Source organism: Gouania willdenowi, chromosome 8 (assembly GCF_900634775.1).
Source record: "Gouania willdenowi chromosome 8, fGouWil2.1, whole genome shotgun sequence".
NCBI classification, from domain to species: domain Eukaryota; kingdom Metazoa; phylum Chordata; class Actinopteri; order Blenniiformes; family Gobiesocidae; genus Gouania; species Gouania willdenowi.
Window position 1 is genome coordinate 23,664,967 of NC_041051.1, and position 27,641 is coordinate 23,692,607.

Sequence of the window (27,641 nt, forward strand, 5' to 3'; positions counted from 1 at the left end):
AGGTTCCCTAAAAACAGCACTCCAGTATACAGGCAGGAAAGCGTGGCTCACAGAATCAAGATTGCACTTTATCTTTTAATCCATACAAATACATACAAGTAATTTAAAGAGTCTGAGGTAAAAAAAACAAAACACCTACAGATTAATATGTTTTGAGCCACTCACATCAAGAAGTATTGACTAACACCTAAAATTGTATGCAATCATGAAGGAAACTGTAAAAAAATATCACAAACAGCACTTATATAACAAAGTAAATGGGATTATTACTTTTCTTTTACCTCGACAATCGATTCATGTGCAGTCCACACAGTAGACATGTGGCAGGATTCTGCCTCCAATAAAGTTTAGCTCATCCTTTCTTTGGGATGGCTGGTGACGGTCACAATCTTGCAATAAAATGAATGAATAAAACATGCATACAGTAGTTGTCTCAAAAAGGTTGCACTACATTTGACAACAAATACAGATACTTAATCCAAATTCTTTCCAGCTGCATCTCAAACATGTTTTAAGGTATAAAAACAGCTTTAATGCTCATCACAATTTCTTTGGGAACTCAGTTTAGGAATAACCACCTATGGTTGTACACAGCAAATGCATAAAACCCTTCAAAAACTCTTTCCATCACCGTATATTAACAAACGTATCACCAATGACACCCTATGATAATGCCCTTATAGTAATTACTTTGGACTTTATCAGTGTTTGCCTTTTTCCCGTATGGAATACATCTGTGTGTGTGTGTGTGTGTGTGTGTGTGTGTGTGTGTGTGTGTGTGTGTGTGTGTGTGTGTGTGTGTGTGTGTGTGTGTGTGTGAGAGAGAGAGAGAGTAGCTCATGTCATCTAATCCATCACTGGCAGCTCTTCTTGCTGGTGGATCACTGCAGGTTCAGGTTGTGCTCCCGAGCATTGTGGGAGCTTGATGTATGTGCTGTCGACGTGCAGTTAATGAAACAGAAGCTACAGCAGCAGACCACCTTCTCTTTGCTTCCCCTTAACTAGGATTCTGTTTCTACCATGGGTGTAACAATTCATCTTTTAGATCAATGAATCGATTTATAGTCCTACGATTCAACTGCATTGATCTGTGCTCGGCAAGTTGGCCTTCGGATGACACGTAAAATCGTTTTAAAAGGTAATCAATCCATTGTATCGATACAAGGAAATTACACATTGGATTTAAGCACGGCAGACTTTATATGGATGTTACAGAAGACGTTACAGTCTGACGTCATTGCCACACGCCAGCGGACAACAAAACTTTGCATTACGGCATGGTAGTTCCCAAACCAAAACCCGTTGAGAACCATTTACCTACGTTTTAGGATCTTAAAGGGGCAGTATTATGAAAAAAAATCACTTTATAAAGTGGAAACTCCTCCTCCTGACAATCCAAGCTCCTCCTATCCTATAAGAATGTGAGCTCCTCCCTCTCAAACTACCTCACAGGTAAAACAAAGGTTGATATCACAGTTAATATTTTTACATTCAGTATATAGATGATCCAGTATATAGCTAAACGAAAGAGCGCTCCCAATCAGTTTCACTTTTAGTAGCAGTTATAGCACCTTGTATCGCTTTTATGTAATGATCTGACGTGTTTGCAGCGGTCGGACAAAACAATAGACTATTGCCTTAATTGGACTATTTATATAAATAAGAAGAGGTAAGGAGGATAAGGAAGACTGTTAATGATTTACTGCTGATTAACTGCTGCTGTTGTTGTGATAAACACACGCTGAAGCAGCATGTGTGTTCATGACTTCTCATGGTTATGCATGAACGCCCCAAAAAATGTAGCGCTCTGAAAGTCAATTTTCAGAGGCTAGCCCTCAAGAAAACAGGCAAGTTTGGGAAAATAAAGCTCAAATACTATGTTGTTGGGGTTCTTAGAACAATTGGAGATGGGTGAAAAATTGCATAATACTGGACCTTTAAGTCAAAATGATGAGTGCAGTCAACTGAAGATGGATCAGAAGCTCAAGCCGGGGTCAGTTAAAAGTAATATATCAACAGAAACTTTGACACAACAGAAAAAGTGAATAGTCCGGATGTGTGTGATGCATGCGCATCAAGTGGTCTAGCTGTAGTGACAAGTGCTTCCATGCACGCTGAATGCCAAGAGAGCGCTAAGCTGCCAATCATTAACCTGGCTCAAAGTGGTGAAAGGTGGCATGAACATGACCAACACTAAAGAGGAAATACCACACAATGACTGTTTTGGAACACAAACCACATTGTATTTAGTGCAGTTTCGAAGGTAAAAAAGGAATGACTTCTGAAACTTTCTGTATCTCATTAATTCGATTTTCTGTGGGCGCAATGTCAAGTAAATTCTTGTTTATTATTGTTTTAATTTTGGTTGATTATTGCAAACTAATCAAGTAATGATGCAAATATCAATCTTGATTAAAATAGGTTATGAAGCATATATGTTTTACAGCTCAAATAGCAGCGTGTGCTTCGAAGTTCGCCCACTTAATATGCAAACTCTGCGCTCCTTCTTGCTTGGAGATCAATACACAACTGGGAGCAGAAGGCAAACTTAACCTCAGGCTGGAGTATAATCAATAACCATGTGGCTCTCGCTAATTGAACTGCCACATTAATCAAATCAAAATTAAATCAAAGCACTTTTCGTACAAAACTGTAACACAAAGTGCTTTACATGATAAAATCAGAAAAATGAAAAACTGAAAAACAAAGACAACATCAGGTGTCCACCAGCCATGAGACACCCCCAACAGCCCTGGAAGGGGGAGGAGCCTGAGTACAACAATAGTTAATGAATAAAGAATTAGAAGCTTGATGATTAAAACATGTTCAATATGTAATGAGTAATAATAAACAACAACTACATTAGATAAGTGACAGTGATATGGCACCATAAAATAAACACTTCATTAGTAAAAAATGACATAAATTTGACTTTACAGTATCATTTCAAGTGTAGATTTACAGTCAATTACTGGCTATTGATTGAAATGACTTCCACAGTTAAAGTAGTAAGAATACAGGTAATCACTTTGATTCATCACCTGAATATACACTGTAATCTCACAGCTACACACTGCTGTATGACAGTAATACCATGGAAACAGCAGCAGTGATATTACAGTATATAGCAGAGTTGTAGTTTTGCTGTCATTCACAGTGAAATATTTACTTTAAAGTACTGGAATCCTCCCCATTCTGTACGAGCCCAGTGCAGCCTAAGAAAAAAAACTGACCATATAAAATTACAAGTTATTTGTACATGTGGTGGTGAAACATTTCATTTGTTCAATGCACTGAGATTATTATGTGAGATTTAAGAAAAAAAGTAAAATTGAGAATTGTGAAAGAAAGCTTACTAAGCATTTATCTGAGAAAGAGAAGGAAGGGAACTGAGAGAGGAAGCAGTGGTCGATGGTCGGGTTAGGCATTCTCTGAGAGGAAAGTCAATCCAGCATTCTTCATCCTCTTCTCCTCCATCGCTCCATCTCAATCAGGTCTTTACTCCACCTTTATAGTTGTGTTCCTACTCTCTTGAAAACACACATTCACACACACGTGCGCACACACACACAGCTCTCTTCAAGGTAAGCTAGCTGCTATTGATTGAATCTGAGAAGATGTCTAAGGCGGAGAGAACTGTTCAGGGCTTGGGGAATAGACTACTCTCAGGCCAGCTAATAGATAACGCAGATTGCCCCAAAGTGTGTGTGTGTGTGTGTGTGTGTTCTAGCAGTTGGGTAGAGAAGCCAGTCTTTTTTTTTTCTCTTCTCTCTGATTTTTTTCTTTCTTTTTTCCTTTTCTTTTTCCTGTTACTTGTTCTCTCTTCTTTCTTTTCCTCTTCTTTTTTTCTTACTTCTTCTTTTTTCTCTCTTCTTTCTTTTCTCTTCTTTTTCCTCAGATTGTTACCATATTCTGATATAAGTTGCCCTTCTGGACACTCACCTTATTATTTAAATAAATTTACAAATAAATGTGAGGACATTAGTCCAAATTGGTAGCCATGTTAAATATTCCCACATCCAATTTAAGTACCGATGATAAAATAATGACTAGTAAGAGGAATAACAATAATGGCTTTAATATATACAGACAAATGTATGAGAAGCTTTACCAGCTCCATTGACTGGGGCACAGAGTAGAAACACTTCAGTCCTCCTGATGCTCTGATAACGCAGCTGATAGAGCTGAAGGAGCTGAATGACCCCCTTGGAGCCCAGCGATAAAGGGAAATATTATGTGGAAAACTGTGATATTTACTTATGCGGAACAAATATTTAAGACAGCTGCTAAGAATGAAAGGAAATAATTAAACTGTATGCTGTGGGATGATAAACCTGTTTCCATTTAGTAGAATCTTGCTTTCCTGAAGTCATTTGGTTTGGCTTGTTGAAATGCTCATAAAGTCAATGATTAATCAGCGTACCATGTCAACTTTGCCTTGCAGCTACTCTGAGAACACGCAATCCTACATTATAAATGCATCACTGAGGAATCTGTGGTTGTTTCTGGATTCTGTCTGTCATTGTTTTGTGTTGTTTCAAAGTTATGTAAAAAAAATCCTGCACACATCCACCCTTACCTTCTTCTACTTTTGGAGAACAACTTGTTATGAGCCTTCTACAAAGCTGCATGATGACAGAATCATTTGATAGGTGTTTTTCTGTAGGAATACATCTAAAAAAGAACAAAAATCTCATATGGGGGCGGGGCTCTCCAGGACTGGACTTGGGGACATCCACAATATATTTGCAGATCAAAAGGTAAATATGCTGCTAGTGTGATATTATCGTCCCGATATTATCAGCAAATATTTGCCATAAAATGTGAGCTTTATGTTACTTAATTTACTTTGTTTATGGAGTTACAGTGGTAACTAGTGGTGGCAAAGAATATTGTTTGGGTTTCCCGTCCTGACCTTTCAATTTGTGTCATTTCCTGTCAAAACTGGATGTCCTGGAACTTACTAGAAATGTCTTGTTAACCTCCATTCTGTGAGCTAAAGCAACGTCAGTAATATTTTCCGTTGTCGACAGTGTTTATGATACATTTCTTGGTGCGTGTTTCATAGATATTAATCTAGCTCACAGCTGAACGCTAAGCTAACGTTAACGCTAACTCGCAAGCTATATTATATCTTGGTCCCCCTTGAAAACGAGATGTTACATCTCAAGAGACTTTCCAGTTTCCACAAATACATTTCAAATCAACTTGCACCACATGTACAAAGTGATATGTTTGTTACACTATATTTAAAGGTTTATTTATTGTCCAACAAATAGATCACATATAACACCGGCAGACCCCCGCGACCCTGTTAAACGGGAAAATGGATGGATATAACATTTCTCATATAGTTTGTACTTTTTTTTTTTTTTTCATTTTGTTCGTCATTTAGCAGGATTACTTAACGAATTTTGATGAAATTTTGACCAAAGATAGAACTTAGAACCATGGAAGACTCCGGATCAACATACTGATTCTTGATCAGTTAAAAAATAAAAATAAAAAATCCCTATTTCTCATCTTTGGAGAAATTTTTAAAATCCATATCTTGGTTTGTCATTGACCAATCTTTATAAAGTTTGACTCAGCTATGTCGGGTTGCATCTATTGTATTAATAAGGATATACATTTCTCCCAAGCCCTTAAAGTTATTTAGTCTTTGTTAACAAGTAACAATTATTTTATTGAGTTAATTTTGCAACTTTATTGAAACCATTGGTGTATTGGTCATTTTAATTCATGTTAAAACTTTTCAATGGCCTTTTCTTGTTTTCAGCCATTTTTATGATTAATTTTCATTTTTTAATTAATAGTAATCCAACAAAGAATCTCAGCTATTTGTCATCTCTATATTTAATTAATCTACATATAAATCTAGGTTGTATTGGGAGTAAGATTCTTCCCAACATGTTGACATATAACTAATCTCTTTATGTCTTTCAATGCCATACATTTTAATGGGAAGCTTTTCCATTTCATTCTTATGTCATTACACAGCCGCTATAACTGCTCCTATGGCCATTCTCTCAATATCTACAAATCAATACCAACAAATGCAAGCCGTTCTTCTGGTACATGTCGCAGCTAAATCTTTTTGACATTTTTATGAAGAGCAGCCTCACAACACAAGCAGCAGCACTCAAATTGAATATTGATTCTAATGATCTCTTCTTTGGGGCCGCAAGATATGAATCTTAATGAAGCCGAAAGAAATGCAGTGCACTCTCAATTTCAGGAAAACTTTTTACAGACCCTTGGGGAAATTCACTGTTAATATGATGGATCTGCTTCGTTCCTCACTTTTTAAATACATTCCAGTAAACTTTTTCAAACTATGGTGAGTCTTTTAGTAAATTTGCTTCAGTCTCTTGGGTAGCAATTTATTTCTTAGTGAGTCTGTAATCACAATTAGAAGTGAACTTTTTAGATAAAATGCACTGCTGCAGAGAGGACAAGGCTCACCAAGAATCATAAATCCTCCGTTTGCTGAAGGAAGCCTAATAGTCTCCAATTAACTTTACCATTACCAAGCCTGGGAGTCATCTATACAGGGAGTGATTTGTTACTTATTGTTCCTAAAATATATTCAACAGGAGGTTTTTATAGGATTTATGGGTTGTATAATAACATGGAAGAAATAAAACTTTGAAATGTAATAATTTGTAGTAATTTGAGACATTATAAAAAATAGTATTAATCCATATCATATAAACAAAGCTCAAATAATGAGGAGACAAGAGACTCGAAAACAAACTCTACCAAAGAACCCCAGACCTGTTTTAAACATGTTCACATGGAGAGCCTGTGACTTCCCATCATCATGGAAAACAGACGGAAAATACTTAATTCTAACCCTAACCCTGTAACTAAACTATGTGAGCTGTTTTTTTCTTTATTTGAGTTAAAATCAGGCAGCAAATGACACAGAAACACCTTACAGTAGGGGTGTAATGATTTGTTTTAACAACGGTTCGATCCGTAACCATTCAGTGACTTAAAATCGATTCAGTAACTTTTTAGGCAAAATATTAATTCAACCAGTGTGACTGAAATAAATACCTGAATACTGGACAGTGCAGGTGAGCTTTCTTGGAATCCTGTTTCTTGTAAAGGCATAATTCATAAATTAATTATGAACATAAACAAACAAGTAAATATAATTTAATAGCAAATGTATTCACCGTTTATTAGAATAAAGTCCAACCAACACTTCAGTTTAAATTAACAGGATGTTAACCTTTTCTGCTCTCATTTTTGAATATGTTTTCAATAAAAACGCATAGGCCTATTAGGTTTATTAGACTCTTCTGCTTGTTTTTTCAACATAAAAATAATACAAATATCAAAAATGAAGTGCAGCCCAGATCTGTTCAGGTTAAATGAGCAGATGTTGAACCTGCTATGGTGAGCCTGAGGCTTTCTGCAGAGCTAATGCTAACGAGCTTACGCTAATGAATTAACGCTAACGAGCTAATGCTAACGAGCTAATGCTAATGAATTAACGCTAACGAGCTAATGCTAACGAGCTAGCGCTACAATACGTTGCTGTTGCTGCAGTGAACGCAACCAGAAGGGCTTGGCGAGATCGACGGTCGACACATCGAGCGACTCCTTTAGAATATCCATCCGCAGTCACTGTACGCCCGGTAGCACTGTACTTTATGCTGTTCTTTTTGATTTAATATTCTTTAATGATGTTGTGTGTGTTTACTTAAAGGAGTTTTAATGGGCCGTGTTGGAAGACAAATTTCTGCTTTTTTGAACAGACAATAAAGTTCTATTCTATTCTATTCTAAGTCTGTGCAAAAGCCAAAGTGTTTCCACACACTTGGTGAATTGATCGTTTTCTCATTTTCCGGCTTCTCCTCCAAGTTTTGCAATAATGTCACAGACAGCTGACAGCTTATTAAAAGTTATTTTAAAACACAACTATATACGGTCTGCTGTGCTTAAATCCAATACGTTATTTTCTTGTATCGATACAATTGATTGATTACCTTTTAAAACAATTTTAGATTCTATAGTGTCATCCAGAAGGCTGGGCACAGATTGATGTAGTTGGATCGTGGGAATATAAATGAATCGATTAATTGATCTAATGGATGAATCGTTAAACCCTTACCTTACATGCGACTTTTGATAGAATATCACACATTTACACGTTATTATTTCCCCAGAAAACGGGTGACTGAATGTCTAGCAAGAAGTGGAACAAATGGACAAATGTCAAATTTTACTCATAATCTCGTTCAAAATCTCATGCTACATAACCACACAGCTGAGTAGGACTTTGTGCAAATAATGAGGGTAATTCGTCAGTCGCCAAATGGAAATAGCTAAATGACACGGCCTAAACCCTCACTTACATGTTTTAAGACCATATATCAAGCATTTCCATGGTATTTTCCATAAAAGGGGCGGCAGCAGACGGACATATCAAATTTCTCACGACGCAACCGTAATTTCAGCATAACCCTCCTGGCTTCCATAAATTAATAATAGTAGTTGAGCATGTTTGGTACAATTTGGGGAAGTGTAATAGCCAGTAAAGTCATCTGCACAGGGAAAGACAAGGAAACAAAAACAAAACAGGCTTCACTTTATAGTGAAACTCCTTTGCCATTTTTACCAATTTTGATAAATGCTTTGGTTCAGAAACAATAGTAGAGAAATAAATATATTTACATTGTCAGCTCTTTATGTATTTCTTAAATTTATCTCCTTTGTATCTCACACTGTTCTTTGGCGTTATTTTTCATATGTTTGCAAAGTCTATATTCTGTGTTCACATCGAGACATTTCTCCATCGAAACATGACTTCTGTGGTTATACATTATTTCACAGTGTGAGGTTTCAGACGTAATGCTGACATTTGAGTTTCACCGGCAGTCTTCAATGACTATTGCCACCAGCTCTCAATTGTCTTGCTCTGCCATGCGTGACAGGGAAAGAGTCGCACTCTCACAAATGGGATAGCGAGCCACACTTTAATGCACACACACACACGCACACACACGCACTGAGGTGCCGCATAGCAAATATCAGGTTTATCTAAAATACAAAAAAGACCCTTTATACTGAATATTGCATTTGGACCTTAAGGAAAGAGATAACCATGTTCAGTATATTTTACACTAAAGTCAGACAACAATGAATTGATTAAAGAATGTGGACATGTATCTGGCAGCTAGCCACTCATTTAAATAACAAGTTCACTAGAAGTAAGGTACAAAAAATAGATCAAAACAAAACCATAAACCTAATTTTTCCTACATACATGTTTAGAAATGTGGTGATATGGGTTGATAAGGATGTGTATAATTTGGAGTATTTTCTGAAAATGTTTATGTCTTCAGGTGAGTGTTTCAGCTTGAAATGAAATTGAACTAAAGCCATTTATTTTAATAGTTCACAGACACATATTCCCCATTAAACTCTTAAATGTCAAAACATCAGAAAAGAAACCACACTGCATTAAAAGGAAGATTGTCTTGTAAAGATATAGTTCTGTTTTTTTCGGTGTAAACCAACAAAGTTGTTTCTAATTATTCTTTTCGTTTTGAATGAGTCTATTTCATGCTTAGTTTACAATGTTCCACATCGCTCCACAATCTATTAGATCATAGATGTGCAGCTTTTCTCACAGCAGGGCCACAAATGTGTGATTGTATCTGATCTGAGGGTCACATGATCAGCATTTATGTCAGCATTAGAATAATGACCAATCAGAGCAATAACACATGGAACTACAAAGGGTTTCTGTATTTTTGTGGATGTTTGGTTTGTTTGTGCAGTAATTCTTGTGTATTTGTGTTGTCCTTTTATATTTTTATGTGTGTTTTTTCATCCTTTTGTGTATTTCTCTAAATTTATTGTTTTCTTTTTGTCATTTATGTTGTCATTTTGTGTATTGTTTTACACATATTTCTGTTATTTTGTTGCCCTTTTGTGTAATATTCTGTATTTTTAATTTTTGGGATTGATTATGTGACGTACAATAATAATTGCAGACAGGAAATGAATGTCTGTCCTTGTCCTTCTCCTATTAATTACTTAAATTGTATTCAGCAAAAAGGTTAAGATATAGGTATACGTGACTGTTGGTCATGTGATATATAATCAAATTGCAAATATTTACACAGTTTCTTTTCAAATAATCTCAGGGGTGCCACGGCATTAAAAATAAAAGCATACAGTAAAAATGAAGTCCAACAGTAGTATCTATTCAGACAAACCTGATGATTATTCAGTGGATTGTTAAGCAAAATAGCCCTAACAATGATACACTGCATCAGCTTAACTGACGTCATAAACACACACACACACACGGTGCTGTTTTTATTTCGCTGGAAAAATGCAGCTGCATTTGCTGTCCATCCTGCTACACCATTTGTTAATTAAAGAAACAACTATCTCCCGTTTCTCTCTTCACTAATCACAAGCTGTCAGACTGAAGTAGGAAAACCCAGAGATATGGCCCCATTCTCTCCACTCAAACAGCCAATTATTGGAGCGAAGCGAAATAGTAGCATTCCAATGTTTGCTTGTGCTTTACAGTGGAAACACACATCCCATAAAACATCACTGGCTTTTTCTTTCATTCAGTCGTAATGGAGGCAAAGGTAATTCACTATCAAAGAGTTATTTTACCTTCAGGAAATAAACACAAACATAGACATTTGAAAAAAAATCTCATTTCATTTCAACCTAATTTCATTTATAAATACAAGAAGTAATCCCATTGCAATGATCAAAAAGTTATTTATAAAGGAGAAAACCCAACATTTCCACAAGAGCAAGAATCAGTGAGGAACAAACTAGAACAAAAATGGAGTCAAGACAATCACTATCCCCCTGTATGGACAAGAAACACAAGAAATCACATAAAAAATGAGGTAAAAACACTTCTATGCATCCATCTATGGGACTACACATCCCACAATGCAATGCATGAAAATGTCAATAAACAGTTGGGCTTCTTATGATCATGATTTTGCACCTAGTAAAACAGATGTGACGTTTAAAAATGTTCTATCTTCATATTGCAATTATTTTCATAATGGGATCATAAAAATTTTCAAGTAATCAGGAGACAATACCAATCACAAAATAGAAATGCTTTCAGATTTCTACAAATCCATCACCACATAAATAGTTTTATGCCAAAGAACAAAATTCTTTTAGATATGCCTATTTTCAAGATTTTTACTGAAGCACATGTGGCGGACTCGGGTTTTAAATTGATTTCTAGATTATATTAGGACTATTAAGAGACTGAAACGGTAAACACTGAATATATAAAACAAAGATGTGAAAGAGAATCAAATAATCATAATTGCACCTTTCAGTGGAAAATCACTAGTTCTTTTTTTTTTTTTGAAAAAATAAAAAATAAAAAATGAATAAAAGTTCACATTATTCAGGCACTTCCAGCTGTTGGAGAAAATGTGGTGCCCAGAGAGTGTCACAATATCATATGTTTTGGCCATGCCATTACTACAAAATGTTTTGAATTTGGTTCAAATCAAATTGAAAATCATTTTAAATCAACGAACAACTTTAAAATGGGACGAACTACGATTTGGCGCGTTATGTTCTACTAATGCAGATAAAGAGACGAAATGTCTGTTTGGTATGCTGAGTTTAGCAGCGCAAAAATCTATTACAAAAAGATGGTTAAATTCTTTATCTTCGAACTTGGATGATTGGTATAATTTTGTATATGCAATTTTTGTTATGAAACAAATTACATTTCATAAAAAAATTCAAATAGACAAGTTTGACAAAATCTGGGAGAAATGGAAATCTTATATCTTGCCCCAGAGGCCTGAGTTAGTATGATCCTCTGTATTACATGTATAAGTAACACAATCATATAATTGTATTATGTACACCTCTTGTTCTTTTTTTGTTGTTCTGCTGTATGGGAAATTTTGAAAAAAAAGAAAATGTCAATAAGTGTTTAATGCTGCATCGCAAATTTGCATGACTGGAGCACCGTGCGAATGCTTCTGCAGGATCAAAAAATGTTTTCCCCATATTTGCTTTATAAAATATTTTGCCTCTCACCGTGTCTTCCCATTGACTTTGTATGTAATCTGGCCATGCAAACATTTTGCGCTGCGTCCGGTGTAAGCGCAGCATTACATGGCTGTAATGTATGTATATACTTTTGAATCTTTTTCTCTTTACTGTCATCGAAACAGCCTAAAGTACATGAAGATTTGCTTTTTATTTGAAAAACACAAACTTCAGGCACGGGAACAACTGGAAATACAGTGGTTGTGGCAAATCCTGTGACTCAGCACAATGATGGTTCTGGTCGTTCCAATGGCTGAAGTCCATGTTTACTTGCAATCTTCAGCCACTTTGTGTTAGCCATCTTTAGCCACTGAAGCTGGCGATTCCACAAAGTCCCCATCATGCGCACATCATAGCTAATTTGTGGCCACAATCATTTTTTTGACCGCGTCACGTCTATGACTCAATACGTTACTGTTAGAATTTGTATTAATTTGAGTCTCTAATGTGTGTGTGTATGTGTTCGTGAAAAATGGAGAGAAAGGCTGGTGAAAACCTTTTTTTTTTTTTTTTGCTAACTCCCATGGATGCAATTCATGCTTTAAGAGTAATTCTAATTAAAGTGAGCCAAGATGACAAAACACTGTCCCAAGAGGACTAAACGCTTCTGGACAAACTCAAGGCAGACATGGCAGAAGATGAACAGGGACATTATGAAATGCCATTACCCTTGAAAGAAAGGCTTCACATGCCTGATAACAAATGGCCTGCGGCGGTTACACTTAAAGTGAACATTCTCCATAGAGTGCCATCATAAAGATGATTGTCTCTTACAAATATGCTTCATCCTGTCAACAGAATCTGGCTGAGGAATATTGTTGACCTTGTCAACAGAGACTTTTGTATAGAAGATTAGAGCCTAGGCACAGACACAGGTGAGATGTTTACAATACCCACTCAACTGTGAGTTTTACAGATATTTTCACAGTCTTTGTAAATGTAAGACATGTAAGAAGGATTGAAGGGTTGATTTTGGCTCATTTTGTTGGGGAAAGACTCTAGGGTGATGAGGTGGCACTGAAGGAGTTCTCTTTACACATTCAGTGTGACTCTCAAGCTATTCATCTTTTCAAATAAATATGTTTTTGTGATTAGATATTAGAATATTTGATAAAAAAAAAATAAATACTGTGTGTTGCTCAGTGAAAACAGTGTAAGATCACGTTGTTATAAAGCCAGGGTGGTTGGAGAAAACATTTGTGAACGTAGTGAATATTGTATAATATTACTCAAAGTTTTTGGCATTAAAATGCTTTTAATTACTGTTTTACCACCGACATGCGTTTCTACGCGAGTGCCATCGTTGTTGTGGGACGTCAGACAAATGATTTTAGAAAAAGTCAGACTTTACCGTGTAGGAGCTCTTACTCCAGGTGGCAACCCCCGGTATATAAACCCAGAGTTTTGAGTTGGATTTAATACAGAATGAGGACAGGGACTTCCTGGTGACAAAGCAGCCTGTGAATGGGCTTAAGAGTCCGCATGTGGGGTGCAAGCAACTGATTGGCTGAAAAGCTTTTACTCAAAGCTTTCCCGAGCTGGTCATTGGATGAACAACAAATGGGTGTGATGGCCTTGATCAAAACTGGTGGGCTCAGTCCCACCCAGAGAGTCCAAGCTGCCTTCTTTAGGAGGCTTTGCTGGGTACAGCAGATCCATATCTGGGCTCCAGGCTGTATCATGCTGTGGCATGATTCACAAGTTCCAGTGTTGGAGTGCGGTTGGGTGTGTCTTTTGCTTGAGCCTGCTTCAAGGCCATCTGACAACTTCTTTAACGACAGCTAGTGTTTTGCTTGCTTTTCAACATCCATTGGATGAATAGATTCACATCCTGTAATGAATGGCACTATTGAATTCACAGATTGCCCTTTGGATTCTAAAGTTGACCTTGATTTCATTATACTGATAATCCAGTTAAAATAAGTGTGAGCCAAGGCTGAAAAAAAGAAATGTCAGAGTTTCTCACTGTGATGTGTTGCCCACTACAACACCTGAGTGAAAATATACGATAAGAAACAGAAACATGGTGGAGGAGAGACACATTTTTTTAATCAGATAAAAACAAAGTGTAGGCAATACAAAAAAGATGTAAAAGGTTAAAATTGCCTTGTTGTAGACAGAGTCAATGTTCTGAGTGAAGGAGAGCAGGTCATCCACTGTGCCCAGGTACTTGCAGGCCTCTACCTGCTCAACTGTCCCTGCAGTTCCAGGGGCTTAAAATTCAAGTGCTCATCGTCCAGAACAGCATTGCTCTTTTATCTTGGAGATATTTAATGCAGGACAACAGGGTGTTCACCTGCTGGTGGTAAGCAAACAAGGAGTACACATCCTTAAAGCGATTATCCGACGAATGAAAAGAGAGTGAGAAAATTCAAAAGCGAACGTCTCGATGTCCCTCCCTAAACAGCTCCACTTCCTCCCCCTGCCAATCTACCAGAAGCCACGCCTCTATTTTTGTGTGAGTGCATGGTGGAACATAAGAACGATGTTTAACACACCAACACACGTTTGGTATTGTTTTTCACTAATAAAACACTCATGGTAGTTTGATAAAAAAAACATGTTTATTACCCGTCCATGAGAAATGTCGCCAACTAAGGATCAGTTCGAAATCCTTTTAAAAGCCACAAGTCCCTCCCCCTAAGATGAACAGCCTGTTGTCAAGGTCTTTTTTTCTTCACACTGTTCCATGAACGGTATGTTGATTAGACGCTCTGACCTTTCCTTCACTTTCCCATGAACACCTGGGATCTTTGTCTCGGCTAACGAACTCTCGAGGTCATCTCTACGGCAACGCCGTCACACGTCATCGGCATTGGAGAACTGTGAGAGACATACGCTCACATGATCACTCACACTTTCACACCAACTTGTTTTTTTTATCGTCTTCTCCGGCCCCACCCCCTCCTCCTTTCCTGCAGATGGCAGCAGGAGGCGAGGCCGTAAGGGCAGCGCTACTCTGTGGCTGACCAGCGAAATACCCATCCTATGTTGTGTTTGTTGGTTTTTGTCGCAATGTTTGCTGAGGAGTTTTTTCCATGAATCCAAACTCCGCCCCTCTCTACAAGGGCCTAGTTCAGTTTTGTTTGTTTTTTCCTCTTCTTCTTACCCATTGTTCCATATTTTTCATCTAAGAAACGGAGCGCCGCCCTGCTGCTGGTTGCTCCAAAGTTCTCCTGTTTCTGTCCCCCCATGTTACATGTGATTGTCTTTTCATGTTTCTTGGTCAGGATGTAACTGAAACTGAACTTCCCCTAGGGGATTAATAAAGTATAATCAATCAATAATAATCAATCAATCAAAGGTGTATATATCGTAATTTCCGCACTGTTTTATTGGCTGCATTACAATAATTTAGCTATTTTTTAAGAAAAATCCACACAAATGCCGCAGCCTAACATAGCCCACACCCTAACGTGGGCCGCACCCTATTGGCTGATGAGGGTGCCAGTCAGACAACTCGGCCAATCAGAATGGGCAGGTCGGCGGGCTGCTGTACTCAAGTTAGGTTTCATGTAAGCGTCCATGTTTCAACTGATAAGTTTCCTTTACTACATGAAGTCACCTCCTCACTGCCCCAGTGATGCAGTACTGTATCAAGGCTGTTCTGATCTTGTCCGTCTGTCTGTCCCCCTTACGGAAGTGTCTCCATCAGCTCCGGAGTCCAGAGCACCGATCAATCCTGAACAAACCTAACGCAATGAATTACCAACTTAATGCTGTTTATCCTTCTATTACAAACTGGCTGACTTTTACTGCATCCACACGCAGCGGGCGCTCGCTCGCTCTCTCTCTGACAACATTTCTCCGTGTCATTGTTATGATGAGTCAGTGTGCATCATGACAAAATGAGTGATCAGAATGATTCTGTGTGAGCAAAAACAATTTAATGTTAACAATTTCATTTTTCAGGTCAATTTTGTGGCGGCATGAAGCTTATCAAACCGGGAAAAAAACCACAATTTAAGCCGCAGGGTTAAAAGCGTGAGAAAAAAGTAGCGGCTTATAGTCCGGAAATTATGGTATATACAGTACATTCCAGTTATACTATCATTATATCCTGTAATATACTGTATATGATACACATACAACATGGGGAAGTTGGTATAAACCAATTTTCCTTGGTGTAATATCCCCCCCAATCACATCCTCCTTCCTAGACCATTTGTAAAACTAAAATGGTCAGGAGTGACTCAGTCCACACCACTATCTCCAGAGGGATGGAGGAGAGTGTCCTCACAATAAAAAAACTCTCACCTCGTAGTTTTGCAGCTGCAACGTCAGTGAATGATTGTAGCTGTACAGAATCATAACGACTGTCTGCAAGAACACTGGTGCCCCCCTCCCATCACCTGGGACCCTCACCGTCCGTTTTACAGCCTGTTCTCACCCCTGGTGACAGAGAGAAGATCGAGGAGGTCGTGCAGGATTCTCAGGACCTCTATAGTATAAGTTACCAGGCTTTCCGGCTTGACAAGAGACTGCTCCTCATCCGCTCGCGTCCATTCTGAACACTGACTGGAAGTATGTGCTTGGTGCACTGCGTAGGCATCTGCATTATGCCCATAATGCACACCCACATAAATCCAACACAAAATATATAGACACACTCGAGAAAAACCTTAAACCTAAAACTAAACCCACCCGTTTAGAGATCATACTGTACGTCTAGTCCTCTCATTTGAAATCAGAAGCAGTGCCATCAGCTCTGAGCATGCTAAAACCAGCAAGAGCTCCATCTGTTGCAGTAAACTAATCAAATCTCCAACACAGAAACAAGGTGCAGGAAAACAGAAGAACAGGACAACTCCAAACACAGAACCAAGATATCATGAAGTATCTTTAACACAAAGAGGAAGAAGTCCAACTTTATAATGCAGAGAAAAAGATCTGAGGATGTCTGCATCCATGGAAGACGTTTGTGCTCAGCCCTCTAAGAACCTCCCAAACCAATGTGAGTGAATCAAGAAGAATGACCAGATTTGGTTTGCTTTAACACAGAGATGAACAACATTTGACAATAACTGCTCACATTTTCACCCTACTGTAGAGAGGGAGGGGGTGGGGAGATGGGGGTAGCTGTAGTCAGCATCCTTTATCGCCTCTAGTAACACAGCTACTCTCATTCCCTCACACACAAGTGTGCACAACATTACAGCAGTGCTCGTGCATGTACACACTCTCTCCCTGACACACACACACACACACACCTTTGCTTCTGTTCGCTCCAGTGATCGCAGTCCTACTGCTGTCGTGCCTCCACACCCACATGCATATACATACTGAAAAAGACTTAAACTGCAATCCCTCTCCCCCATGCGTGCACACACACACACACACACACACACACACACACACACACACACACACACACACACTGCAGCAGAGTCCCCTTCACTACATGCTGCAAACGCTCGGGTCTCCATCACATGGGGCTGCTGCAGCTTTCTTTGAAGCTTCTCTCCGCCTCGCTCCTCTCCTTCTCTCTCTCTCTCCCTCTCTCTCAATCCATCTTCCTTTTCTTTATTCTTTCTCCTCTTCCTTATTCCCTCGCTCGCTCACATCAGCTTATGTATTATTGGGGCTGAGGGGGGCTTGTGTTGTCAGCTCGAGGAGGGAACATGCAGCATCCTGGAGGAACATGTGTGGCGTTACCCAACGTGGATGCCTGTCCTCAGCTGTCCTGTGCTGCCCTCACCTTCATGTATTTACAGCAGGTGAGTGAGTGAGTGAGTGAGTGAGTGAGGTTTGGTAGAAATGAATCTACATCCTATCCACTTGTCATTTTTCAGTGCTGATGTTTAAGATATATGGACTGGAACAGAACACTGTGTACGTGTGTGTGAGTATGTGTGTGTGTGTGCGTGTGTTGAGGGGGAGCTGCGGTCCTGCTGTGTGGGGGTTTTTCCAGCTCTTCTTTGAGCATACAGCGGGGGAAGACCGAAAAGCTTCAGTGATGCTGACGTACGAGCTGTGAATTCCAACCAGACTGCTGCATACAGTAGTTTGTTTAGATCCACAGAAAATACACCACAGTCCTTAAACAGCTTGTTAGAGTGGCATTTTTTATGGAATGATTTGATTGAGTAAACTAAGCAAAGATTAGATGAATGAATTATTGTCAGTATCTGGTATTTGTTGATGGGAAGTTGAACGATGAATTGACAGGGGACGCCTACACACATTTAACAAGATGAGAAATAAATTGAGCTGATTCAGAGGCTCGTCAGCTGTCCCTGCATAAATACACACCCATCACTTTGCATTGGCTTTATCAGGCATCGTTATAGTATCCTGTATGAAACTATTCTACTGCAGACCTTTCAATATTACATGTGATCCAATGTTTTAATCACTGTGGAACTACACCAGTAAATGTTGTGTGTTTGAGGCCTAACAATGCAGTCTCTAAATCTTGGTTTGAGTCCTGCGACAGACCGGTTTCCTCTCCAGGATGTACCCCACCCGATGTCCGATGGAACGGCTACAGCAGCTGATTTTTAAACAAAGGGAAAATCAACTAAAACAAGTGATTAAACATTGTTTTAATTTCTCTGTTACCGAGTTTCAGTAGATCTATTCCAAATGTAGAGGTTGTTGGTTTGACTTGCTACACGTTTAGGAAAGATTGGTTTAAGGCTAACAACGTGCAGCACCGCTCTGTAGCACTACATCAGTGTGTACAAGCTTATAAAAGTTATTATGGGACATCTTAAGTGATGATCAATGCTCCATATAAGTCACTATATAAGGTATTTAAGAGTTAATCACTAGGACTTGGATGATATGCTGTTGTTCGATTTGATTTTATCACGATACTTGCATGCAAAGTCGATTCGATTCTGATTTATTGCGATTCGATAGCAATGATTGTTTTTTTTATTTTAATGCACCCAATGAACATCACATGTCAGTCAGTCGCTCTGACATTTATGTCAAAAGGATTCTGGGAAGAAATATAGAAATATCTAGAATATTAAATATAGTATTGTAGCTTTGACCCAAAAAGTCATATTTTTGATAAACTTTGCCTGAATTGTACTGCTAGCAGTACTTTATTTCTTCTTCTTTATTCATTACTTAAATAATGTATGGCAAACAGGAGCAACTGGTGGCCATAAACACACAAAATGACTAAAAAAAACACAAAACACAAATATTGCACAAAAGTGCTAAAAAGAATTGCACAAAAGGACAACAAAAATACACAAAATCAATCCAAAAAGACATTAGACAAATACCGTTATACACAGAATGACAGAAAAATTAACAAAATGAAAACAAAAATGACTTCAAAACACAAATGGTGACGGAGGCTGTTTTACTGCACCATCGGACCCTCCAACCACCACCAATACTCACTGACACACCTCAATCATACTAAATACACAAAATGACAAAAGAAATACACAAAGAGACAACTAAATACAAGAAATAACGGCAACAACACACAAAATTTCACCAAAAACATGCAAAATTACAAAGAAAATGCATAAAAAAGACAACACAAACACACAAATTCACTCCAAAAACACATAAGATGACTACAAATATGCACAAAATAACAGAAATGCACAAAATGAGAACAAAAAGAACTCCAAAACACAAAATGACTCCGAAATGGCTTCTTTATAACATACTAAACAACAACAAAAATATACAGAATGACTCCAAAAACAACAAAAAAAGGACAGAATGGCTCTCTAACACACCAAACAAACACAAAAACACACAAGAACAAAAACAGACCAAACCCTTCATCATTCCTTATATTCATCTTCAGATTGGTCATAATTCTAAATGCTGTGTTGATATTTTCATATTGTGACCCACGAGTCAATCATCTTTTTGTGGCCCTCGCTGCGATTACCGTTGCCCATCTTTGATGTGTGTTATGTCACAGTGTTGAGGAGTGAGTTACAGAAGCGTCGGGACACAAATGATGAATGGCGAGTGTTTCGCCACAGACTGAAAACCGTGAACAATGAACAAGAAAAGAAGAAAGCTCAACAGTAACAATACAAATGTTTCTCACCACCTTCTAAAGTCTCATGGATTTCTTCATATTTTCACGACTCATTAAATATTAAAATCAACAGCGTTCACTTTGCAGATAAGCAGACAGTTATTTTGGCTGCTCAGCCATTAAAAGAACATTTCATTTCCCGCATGACACATGCAAACATGATAAATAATTGATAACAATAGAGAAATCCTTTTTCCACACACTAACAATGAAAAGATGTTATTGCTGCTGCAAATACCACATCTGCTGAATGGATTATTCTTTCTTTTAGTGTTAAAGTGATGCCACGTATAGATCAGCAGTGAGGAGAGAGAATGGGAGTGTGTGCAGAAGCCTGGAGAATAGTAATATATTTTACTGGCACTCTGGGATGAAAGTGCTAACTGATGAGCAGAGAAACCAGAGTCTGCAATCTGCCAATTTGTCAGGCAGCAACTTTCTTCTTTGACCCTCGTGGCTTTACCCGGTGCTTTCATCCTTGTTATGACTGTTAGTTGTAGATGTGGCTGTTTCTTCTTTGGGGTGTGTTGGAGGGAGCGGGAGGATAGATGAACAACAAACACAGTCCTGCCAGCAGTGGAGCTCAGACTGGAAAAGCATTCACACATCATCAGCCATCCTTTCACGCACTCACTCACAGTTTGTAGGAGATGTGCAAGACACTATTGTTGCTACTCCAACACTAGCAGAACATCAGTTGCTACGAGCTGAAAATGTGGATGTGTGAAAAGGGGAAAAAAATGGCTTTTGTGTTGCAGCTTGTGTTTTCACAGATTGTGCTAATGTGTTGGTAAATCAGAGCCCAGCGTTGTGTATCCGTGTGTGCTCTGCCTGCACAGGGAATCTGGGTCTTTGAAGCTATATATAGTAGAGCTGTGTAAGACATTTTGAATTAATCTGAAAGTCCTCAGGGATTTTTAGTATGTGTGTTCATGTGTGTATGTGCAACATCCTCCAGCACCGCTGTGCGTTAATTATTTCTACATGTACGCTCAGTTTATCTGAATACATGCATTCCATGTTTCTGTTCTCAGGAAAGAGATCAATAGTTTACCACGACCGCAGTGAAAGTATAGATTATGTACAGTGACTGAATGCAGTGAATCAGACACAAAGGATATGGATGATATCAGGCTTTGTGGCAGAGATGATAAACAGAAGGATGATGCTTACACACAGCAGTGACAGTTTCCATCACTTGAGTGAAAGCTCAAGGCTTCACACATTATTATTGATCTCTCTTAGCGCAATGTGTGAACAACACATTCTCATTGATGATGATATACAGTCTTAAATAAATGGAGAACAACACATGTCGAAAAGGAAAAACATTTTAATGAACTGTTAATTGTTTTCTTTGCTTTATTTCTGTGCCCATTACCAGCTGTCTTTGTTAAAATTACGATACATGGAAGTGTTTTTACTTCATTCATACTGTGAATTCTTGTGTTTTATGGACAGTAATTGGCTTGGCTTCATATTTGTTCTATTTTGTTCCCAGTATTTCCAGTGATATCACCTGACTCCATCATACAGTTTATTTCAGCCAGATATTTCCATGTAAACCCTAAAACAGTTTATGGTTTTGCTGCAACTTTCAGTGAAAAAATACAGAAATGTGTTGGAAAGTCACTTTGGCAGTAAAAACACTTTTCTGCATCCATCCACAGGACTCCACACCCCACAATGCAAATGCTCCAAACTTTTCCAACAGTGGGGAGCAAAAAAAAACTTTCGAGCAAATACTCTTCGATTTATTGATCTGTTAGGCCTACGTATGTCTTTATCTGATTAAAATGTACCTTCTCCAGCAGCTTTGATTTCATTAATACATTAATTATGAGCCAGAGAGAGCAGTGCTACACCATCGCACATGGCTGGAAATGAAAGAGAGTAGATATGGAGTTATGTAAGCCATGGTTTAACGTGTAGAAAACTGTGGAGTTCTCTATGCTGCGTAAAAAGTGCATAAACATAGTAAAGGGTACCTGTCGTGGAAATGTATTGTACATAAAATCTGTTTAATATATTATCAATGAACAAATTATATAAAAAAAACAATTTTTGAAGGATTTTCAACCTCGTAACCTGGAATAACATGGCTCGAGCTTCCTGATTCCTGGAAAAGGAATTCCTTGTTCCACGTTAGTCGTATGAAGCCTGTGAAGTACAAAGACCACATGTGGAAAGACTGGGATGTAAAATTATGAGCACATTAATCCAGAAAAACATTTCACGCAGAAAAATATTGAGATGTGACAATCTGTGCTCATGGATGAATGGATGCACATTGATGTGGAATGTGCATTTCACATCCCACCCTGTGTCCATGCCTACATTTACATATTAATCCTCACCAACAGCAGCAAAGGAATTAATTAGGTAATTTTAGCAACATGAAAAACAGACACTTAAATTATATACAAATGTTAACAGTAGCCTATGCATATTTGTGTGTGTTTGTCCTAATCTTTAAGTCGTCTTGTGTTTTTTTGGAGTAATTTTGGGCTATTTTGGTTGTCAATGGTAGTTTTGTTGTCATTTTACATATTTTTGCTCTAATTGTATATCATTTTGTGAATTCTTGCAGGTTTTTTCACTAATTTTGTGAGGTTTTGGAACCATTTTTGTGTGTTTTACTTCCAGAGGCCAGTCCAAATTAGTCCAAGGGCTGCATGTTGTCCATGTCTGATTTAGCTCAAACACTTTAAATTGAGCTTTTATTTTGGTAAGAAGCCGTTCTTGCTGAAAGAGCAGATTTAAAGCACTGCATTCGACTGAAGACACAGGAAGTGTGTGATTGGAGATGGAAGGGCAATATATATTAAAAGTTTCAAACTAGCACTGGGTATCACCAGGTACCTCGCGATATGATATATTGCGATATTATTATTATTATTTTTCTCACAATAACGTTATTATTGCGATACGGCGATTAACCGATATATCACGGGAAATTTCATCCACGATACATTGCGATATCTGTGTCACTGAAGAAATTGTGTATCATGTATATATATATTGTTTTCTTCATGTCTTGTATGTTGCAATTAAAAATAATAATAATAAAAAAAAAAAAACTAAATACATTTTTTTTTAATCTATATTTGGCACCAGTGAACCGATAACGTATCGCGAGACGAAACCTCGCGATATACCGTCGTATTGATATTTTGGCACACCCCTATTTCATAAACATCATCCTGAAAGAATTAAAAAACATTAATATTGATATCCAACCTTATTTCGTGTCATGAGATAATAAATAGATTTTACTGCAGAATAATCAAGTATTTGGTTTTATCGTGCTGCAAACATGTACATGCTGTGGTTTGCAGTTTCAGCCGAAGCTCATTGCAAATGAGCTTTTACACACGCACACACACACACCTCTGCTGCACGGATGAAGTAACGGGAAGATGGAAAGAAAGCGAGCAGTGGAGGGAGGGATGAAGAAAGTGGATTAGAAAAGAAGCAGTTGAATCTACAGCAACAGCAGCCGGCCTCCGCCTTTGCCGAGAAACACAGCTCAGCTCTACTGATCACAAAGGGAAAACAATCAGGATGCATTCTGAAATCATTTACAGTAGGTTTTCACTAATTATAATCAGATAAACTGTTTTAAACCAAAGATTTAGTCAAGCATGAAAATCTGAATGCTGAGCAATTGACAGCAAAGCACATCATTCAACATCTGTCAATGTCATCTGTCACCGCAATTATTTTACTGACATGGGAAACTGGTGGCCACGTGTGGCCCTCGGTCTAACATTGTGTGTCCCCAAAGCAAATGCACAACAGGACACCAAAACACACAAAATGAGAGAAAAATAGACAAAACTAGAACAAAAATCCCAGAATAACAGATAAAAATACATAACACGACAACAAAAATACACAAAATGGCTCCAAGAACAGATAGGAATTGCTACTAAAAAAATACACAATAACAAAAAAAGCCACAAAGAAACAACAACACACAAAATGAGTCAAAATTTGACAAAAATACACAAAATGATCCAAAAAAACCCAACCAAGATCACTACAACAAACACACAAAAATAACCCCCAAAAATTTAAAAAACAACAACAAAATGTACAAACTATTTCCTTTGTCAGTGCTGTGATTGGTCATTATTCCAATGCTGACATGAATGTTGATACAGTCACATTTGTGGTCCTGCTGCGATAAAAGTTGCCGATCCGTGTATTACTCTACTCTGCCTGACTCGGTTGCGTTACTTTTTTAATGTCTTCTCATTAGACTCTGGAGTCTGTGACTGAACAAATGTTAGAAATGTACAACCCAACATTTTCATCTGATGTAACATTGATAAGGGATTTGTTTAACTGTTTCCATAAAGAACTAAAGCAAAGTTAGTTAGGTTTGGAAGGCGTATTTGAGCTCTTCAGCCCAGCAGTGTAAAGTCTAATTACTAATTAGAGTGAGTTTGGGGGCCCCTGTATGCCTGAGGGCCTCAGCCTGCACTAAGACACAGAGGACCACAGCCATGAGTCCATTGGCAGTCCCTCAGTGCAGCTGCAGAAGCCCCCTGTTAGTGTGTGTTAGCATGTGTGTGTTTCTGGCTGATAAAACAGTCTTCCCCACACATAAACACTCATGGCAACATGGCAAACCTTGTTTCTCTCCTTCCATTCTGTTCATCATCTCAGTGAAACATCCACTGGCTGGAAAACATGCAAGTAGCAAAGGCAGCAGAAGCTCCGTAGGAAGAGAAATTAGTCCCAAACTAAGAGGAAGGCTGATATGAATCGTTCTATCCTTGGCCGAGACACTTCATGCATATTACTTCTTAATTTATGACGGGGCTCTGCTATGAGCCAACTGTGACGACATATGTAGATTACCTCCATGAACGAGGTGTAAATTAAAGAAGCCCTGTCTGTCTTTGAGTTTCTGTTCTTAAAATGTATTCGAAAAAATAAAATCAGTTTTTATAGAAATACTGAAGTATTTGGTAAAGCACGTTGGATTTTTAGATTCACATTTTACACATAACATGATTAAAAACATTTGTAACATTCTTTTAAGAACAACATTGATACAACCCAGAGAATAGTTCCTAAAGCAGGATTCATAAGATGCATAAAGATAACAGGCTGCTTTTGTCTTGATTTTCCTCCTTCTCCACCAAGTACGACAAACTCCAGATTATCTTTTGTTTTATCAGATTATCCTCTAAAATGATCCTGTGGTCCGAGGTTTTGAATTTGTCCTGATAATCTGCTCTGAAACGGGTATTCATTCAATATTTACGATCTCAACTCATCGTATGTGTGATAAAGCTGATGACTTATGAACGCTGAACGGAATGCAGCCAATCAACAAGCAGCTGACTGAGGAACACATGATGACATGTTCAAGGCAACTCAGAATTCAGCAGTTCAGCAGCAGCATGTGGAAAAATCTCAAACATGGCTGACCGCTAGAATAATAGATTCCCCCCCCGAACTTTCCCGAAAATTAAGAGTTCCACCAAACCATTCTCGCTGTTTTCTATAAATGTTTCATTGAATCCATCCTCACATTTAATATCACTGTCTGGTTTAGTTCACTCACTCTCACTCACCGCAACACTCTTAATAAAATCAGCAACAAAATCATTGGTCAGGAACAGCAGTCACTCACTACCATCTACAACACCAGAGTCCTGAGGAAAGGCACCCAGATCTCCACTGATCCCTCACACACCTTGCTCCCTCACTACACTCTGCTGCCTTCGGGGCGCAGGTACAGGTCGCTCCCACTGAGGACTAAGAAGGCCAGCTCCAGCTTCCTCCATTCGCCTGTTAAATGGCTGATTGCCAAATCTGTAGTTGAGGACTATCAATTTTGGCCAATTTGTTTTTAATCTTTTATTGTTTTTTAATCTATTTATCAGGGCAGCGATTCTCAACTGGTGGGTCGCAGACAGATGGTCAAAAACAAATAAATACTCAATGTCTCTCATGCTGGACTTATCTTTTATTTTGAAAGGAACTTCTCTTTTGACAGGCATGCTGTGAAATGTTGCACAGGAAAATTTATAGATTCATGTTTGAAAAAGATTGTGTGTGTTTTTTTAAAAGCTATTTTTGAAAAACTAAATTTGGTTGGTTGAATTTGGTTGGTCGCAATTTAAAGGTCCCATATCGTGCATTTGTCATCCATCTTAATTTGTTCTACGAACCCCAAAAAACATAGTATTTGAGGTTTATTTTCCCAAACTCGCTTGTTTTCCAGAGTTTTAGCCCTCTAAAAAGTGACTTTCTGACCAACAGGCTGTTTGCTGCCTGCTTATGCATATTCATGAGGAGGCGTGTCTATACACCGACTTGCCTGCATGACCCGCCGCTCAAAAAAGTAGATTGGCATGATATAGGACCTTTAATAACGGTGGCAAAATGTGGGTCCCAGGGTGAGACCAGTTGAGAACTCCTGTATTAGGGAACTCATGAACGTCAGAATTTCTATGTGTGAATGGATACAGTATGTGCTGTGTTTTATTGTTTATGCACTGGTGCTTTCTCGGCAAATGAAGTTCCTAACGGATGAATAAAGTTCATTTGATCTGATTTCTGAGTTGTTTTAATTGTGCACTCAAAACAGTTTATTAGTACTGCTTGTGAGATTTTGAGTTTACTAGTCGTAGGCAACTAGTAAACCACATTTTTTTGTTTTGCTAGTAAAAGTTTTTAGCACACAGGTGCCCAAGTAATCCCTACTAGTAAAGCAAAAGCATCTACTAGTAAGCAAGGAAGACCAGACAAGTAAAAGAAAAGATTTGTTTGCTAGTGCTACTATAAAACTCAAAATCTCTCTAGTAGTCTGTTTTTAGTCTACTATTAGTACTTGTTAAGCTAAAAGACCTAATGCAAATAAAGTAGGAGGGATAAGAACCAAATCAAGCCCCCTGATTGGTTGTGATATTTTATAAGCCAATGAGAGGCTGAATTAACTTTTCCCTGCCCCCTTATTAGCATAGAAGACTTACTCGTAGCACTAATGAACATTTTTCTGAGTAAATGTATTTCTAGTGACCCTTTTTGCTTCACTAGTAACTTGTTCTTGTGCACTAGTAAACCTAAACTGAGTACATATTACTTATGTGAGTACTAGTAGAGCTCAACTATGGTTGATCTCACCGATGTTAACTTGATGCTCAAACTGCTTACCGCAGAGGCAAAATACGATGCATGGATGCTTGAAAAAAGGTTTGAATTGAGTGGAGTGAAAGCAGGTTGGAGATGAAGAAAAGATGGATGTGGAGGCGAGGGAGACCTCATTATGTCTGTGGGATTTTAACTCCTTTTGATGATTTAGTAAGTAGAGAAGATGGAGGGGGAAGGAAGAGTGTTTCTCCTCCGTCCATGACACCATTCCAATCCCCTGCTCACCCCTGAAGAGAGAAAGAGAGGGAGGAAGAAGAAGAAAGGGAAGTGAGTGTCTTTAATTTAGAGAAATCCAAATGCGTGAAATCCTTTATTCTATCTGGGTCACTGTGTGCCTTACGGGCAGAAGGAAGACACA

General features: G+C 38.2%; 2 protein-coding genes across 6 annotated transcripts in view; one reads left to right on the plus strand and one right to left on the minus strand.

The window, feature by feature from the left end:
• LOC114468727 (cytosolic phospholipase A2 gamma-like) overlaps positions 1–27,641 on the minus strand; it is a 124,291-nt gene that overhangs the window by 28,318 nt on the left and 68,332 nt on the right. The window lies entirely within an intron of this gene.
• rbfox1 (RNA binding fox-1 homolog 1) overlaps positions 17,482–27,641 on the plus strand; it is a 60,165-nt gene continuing 50,005 nt past the window's right edge. For all 5 annotated transcript variants that reach the window (XM_028455773.1, XM_028455774.1, XM_028455777.1 and 2 more), the window contains exon 1: positions 17,482–17,801. In XM_028455773.1, the coding sequence (XP_028311574.1) occupies positions 17,706–17,801 (96 nt within the window). In that variant the 5' untranslated portion in view covers positions 17,482–17,705. The remainder of the gene's footprint in view (positions 17,802–27,641) is intronic.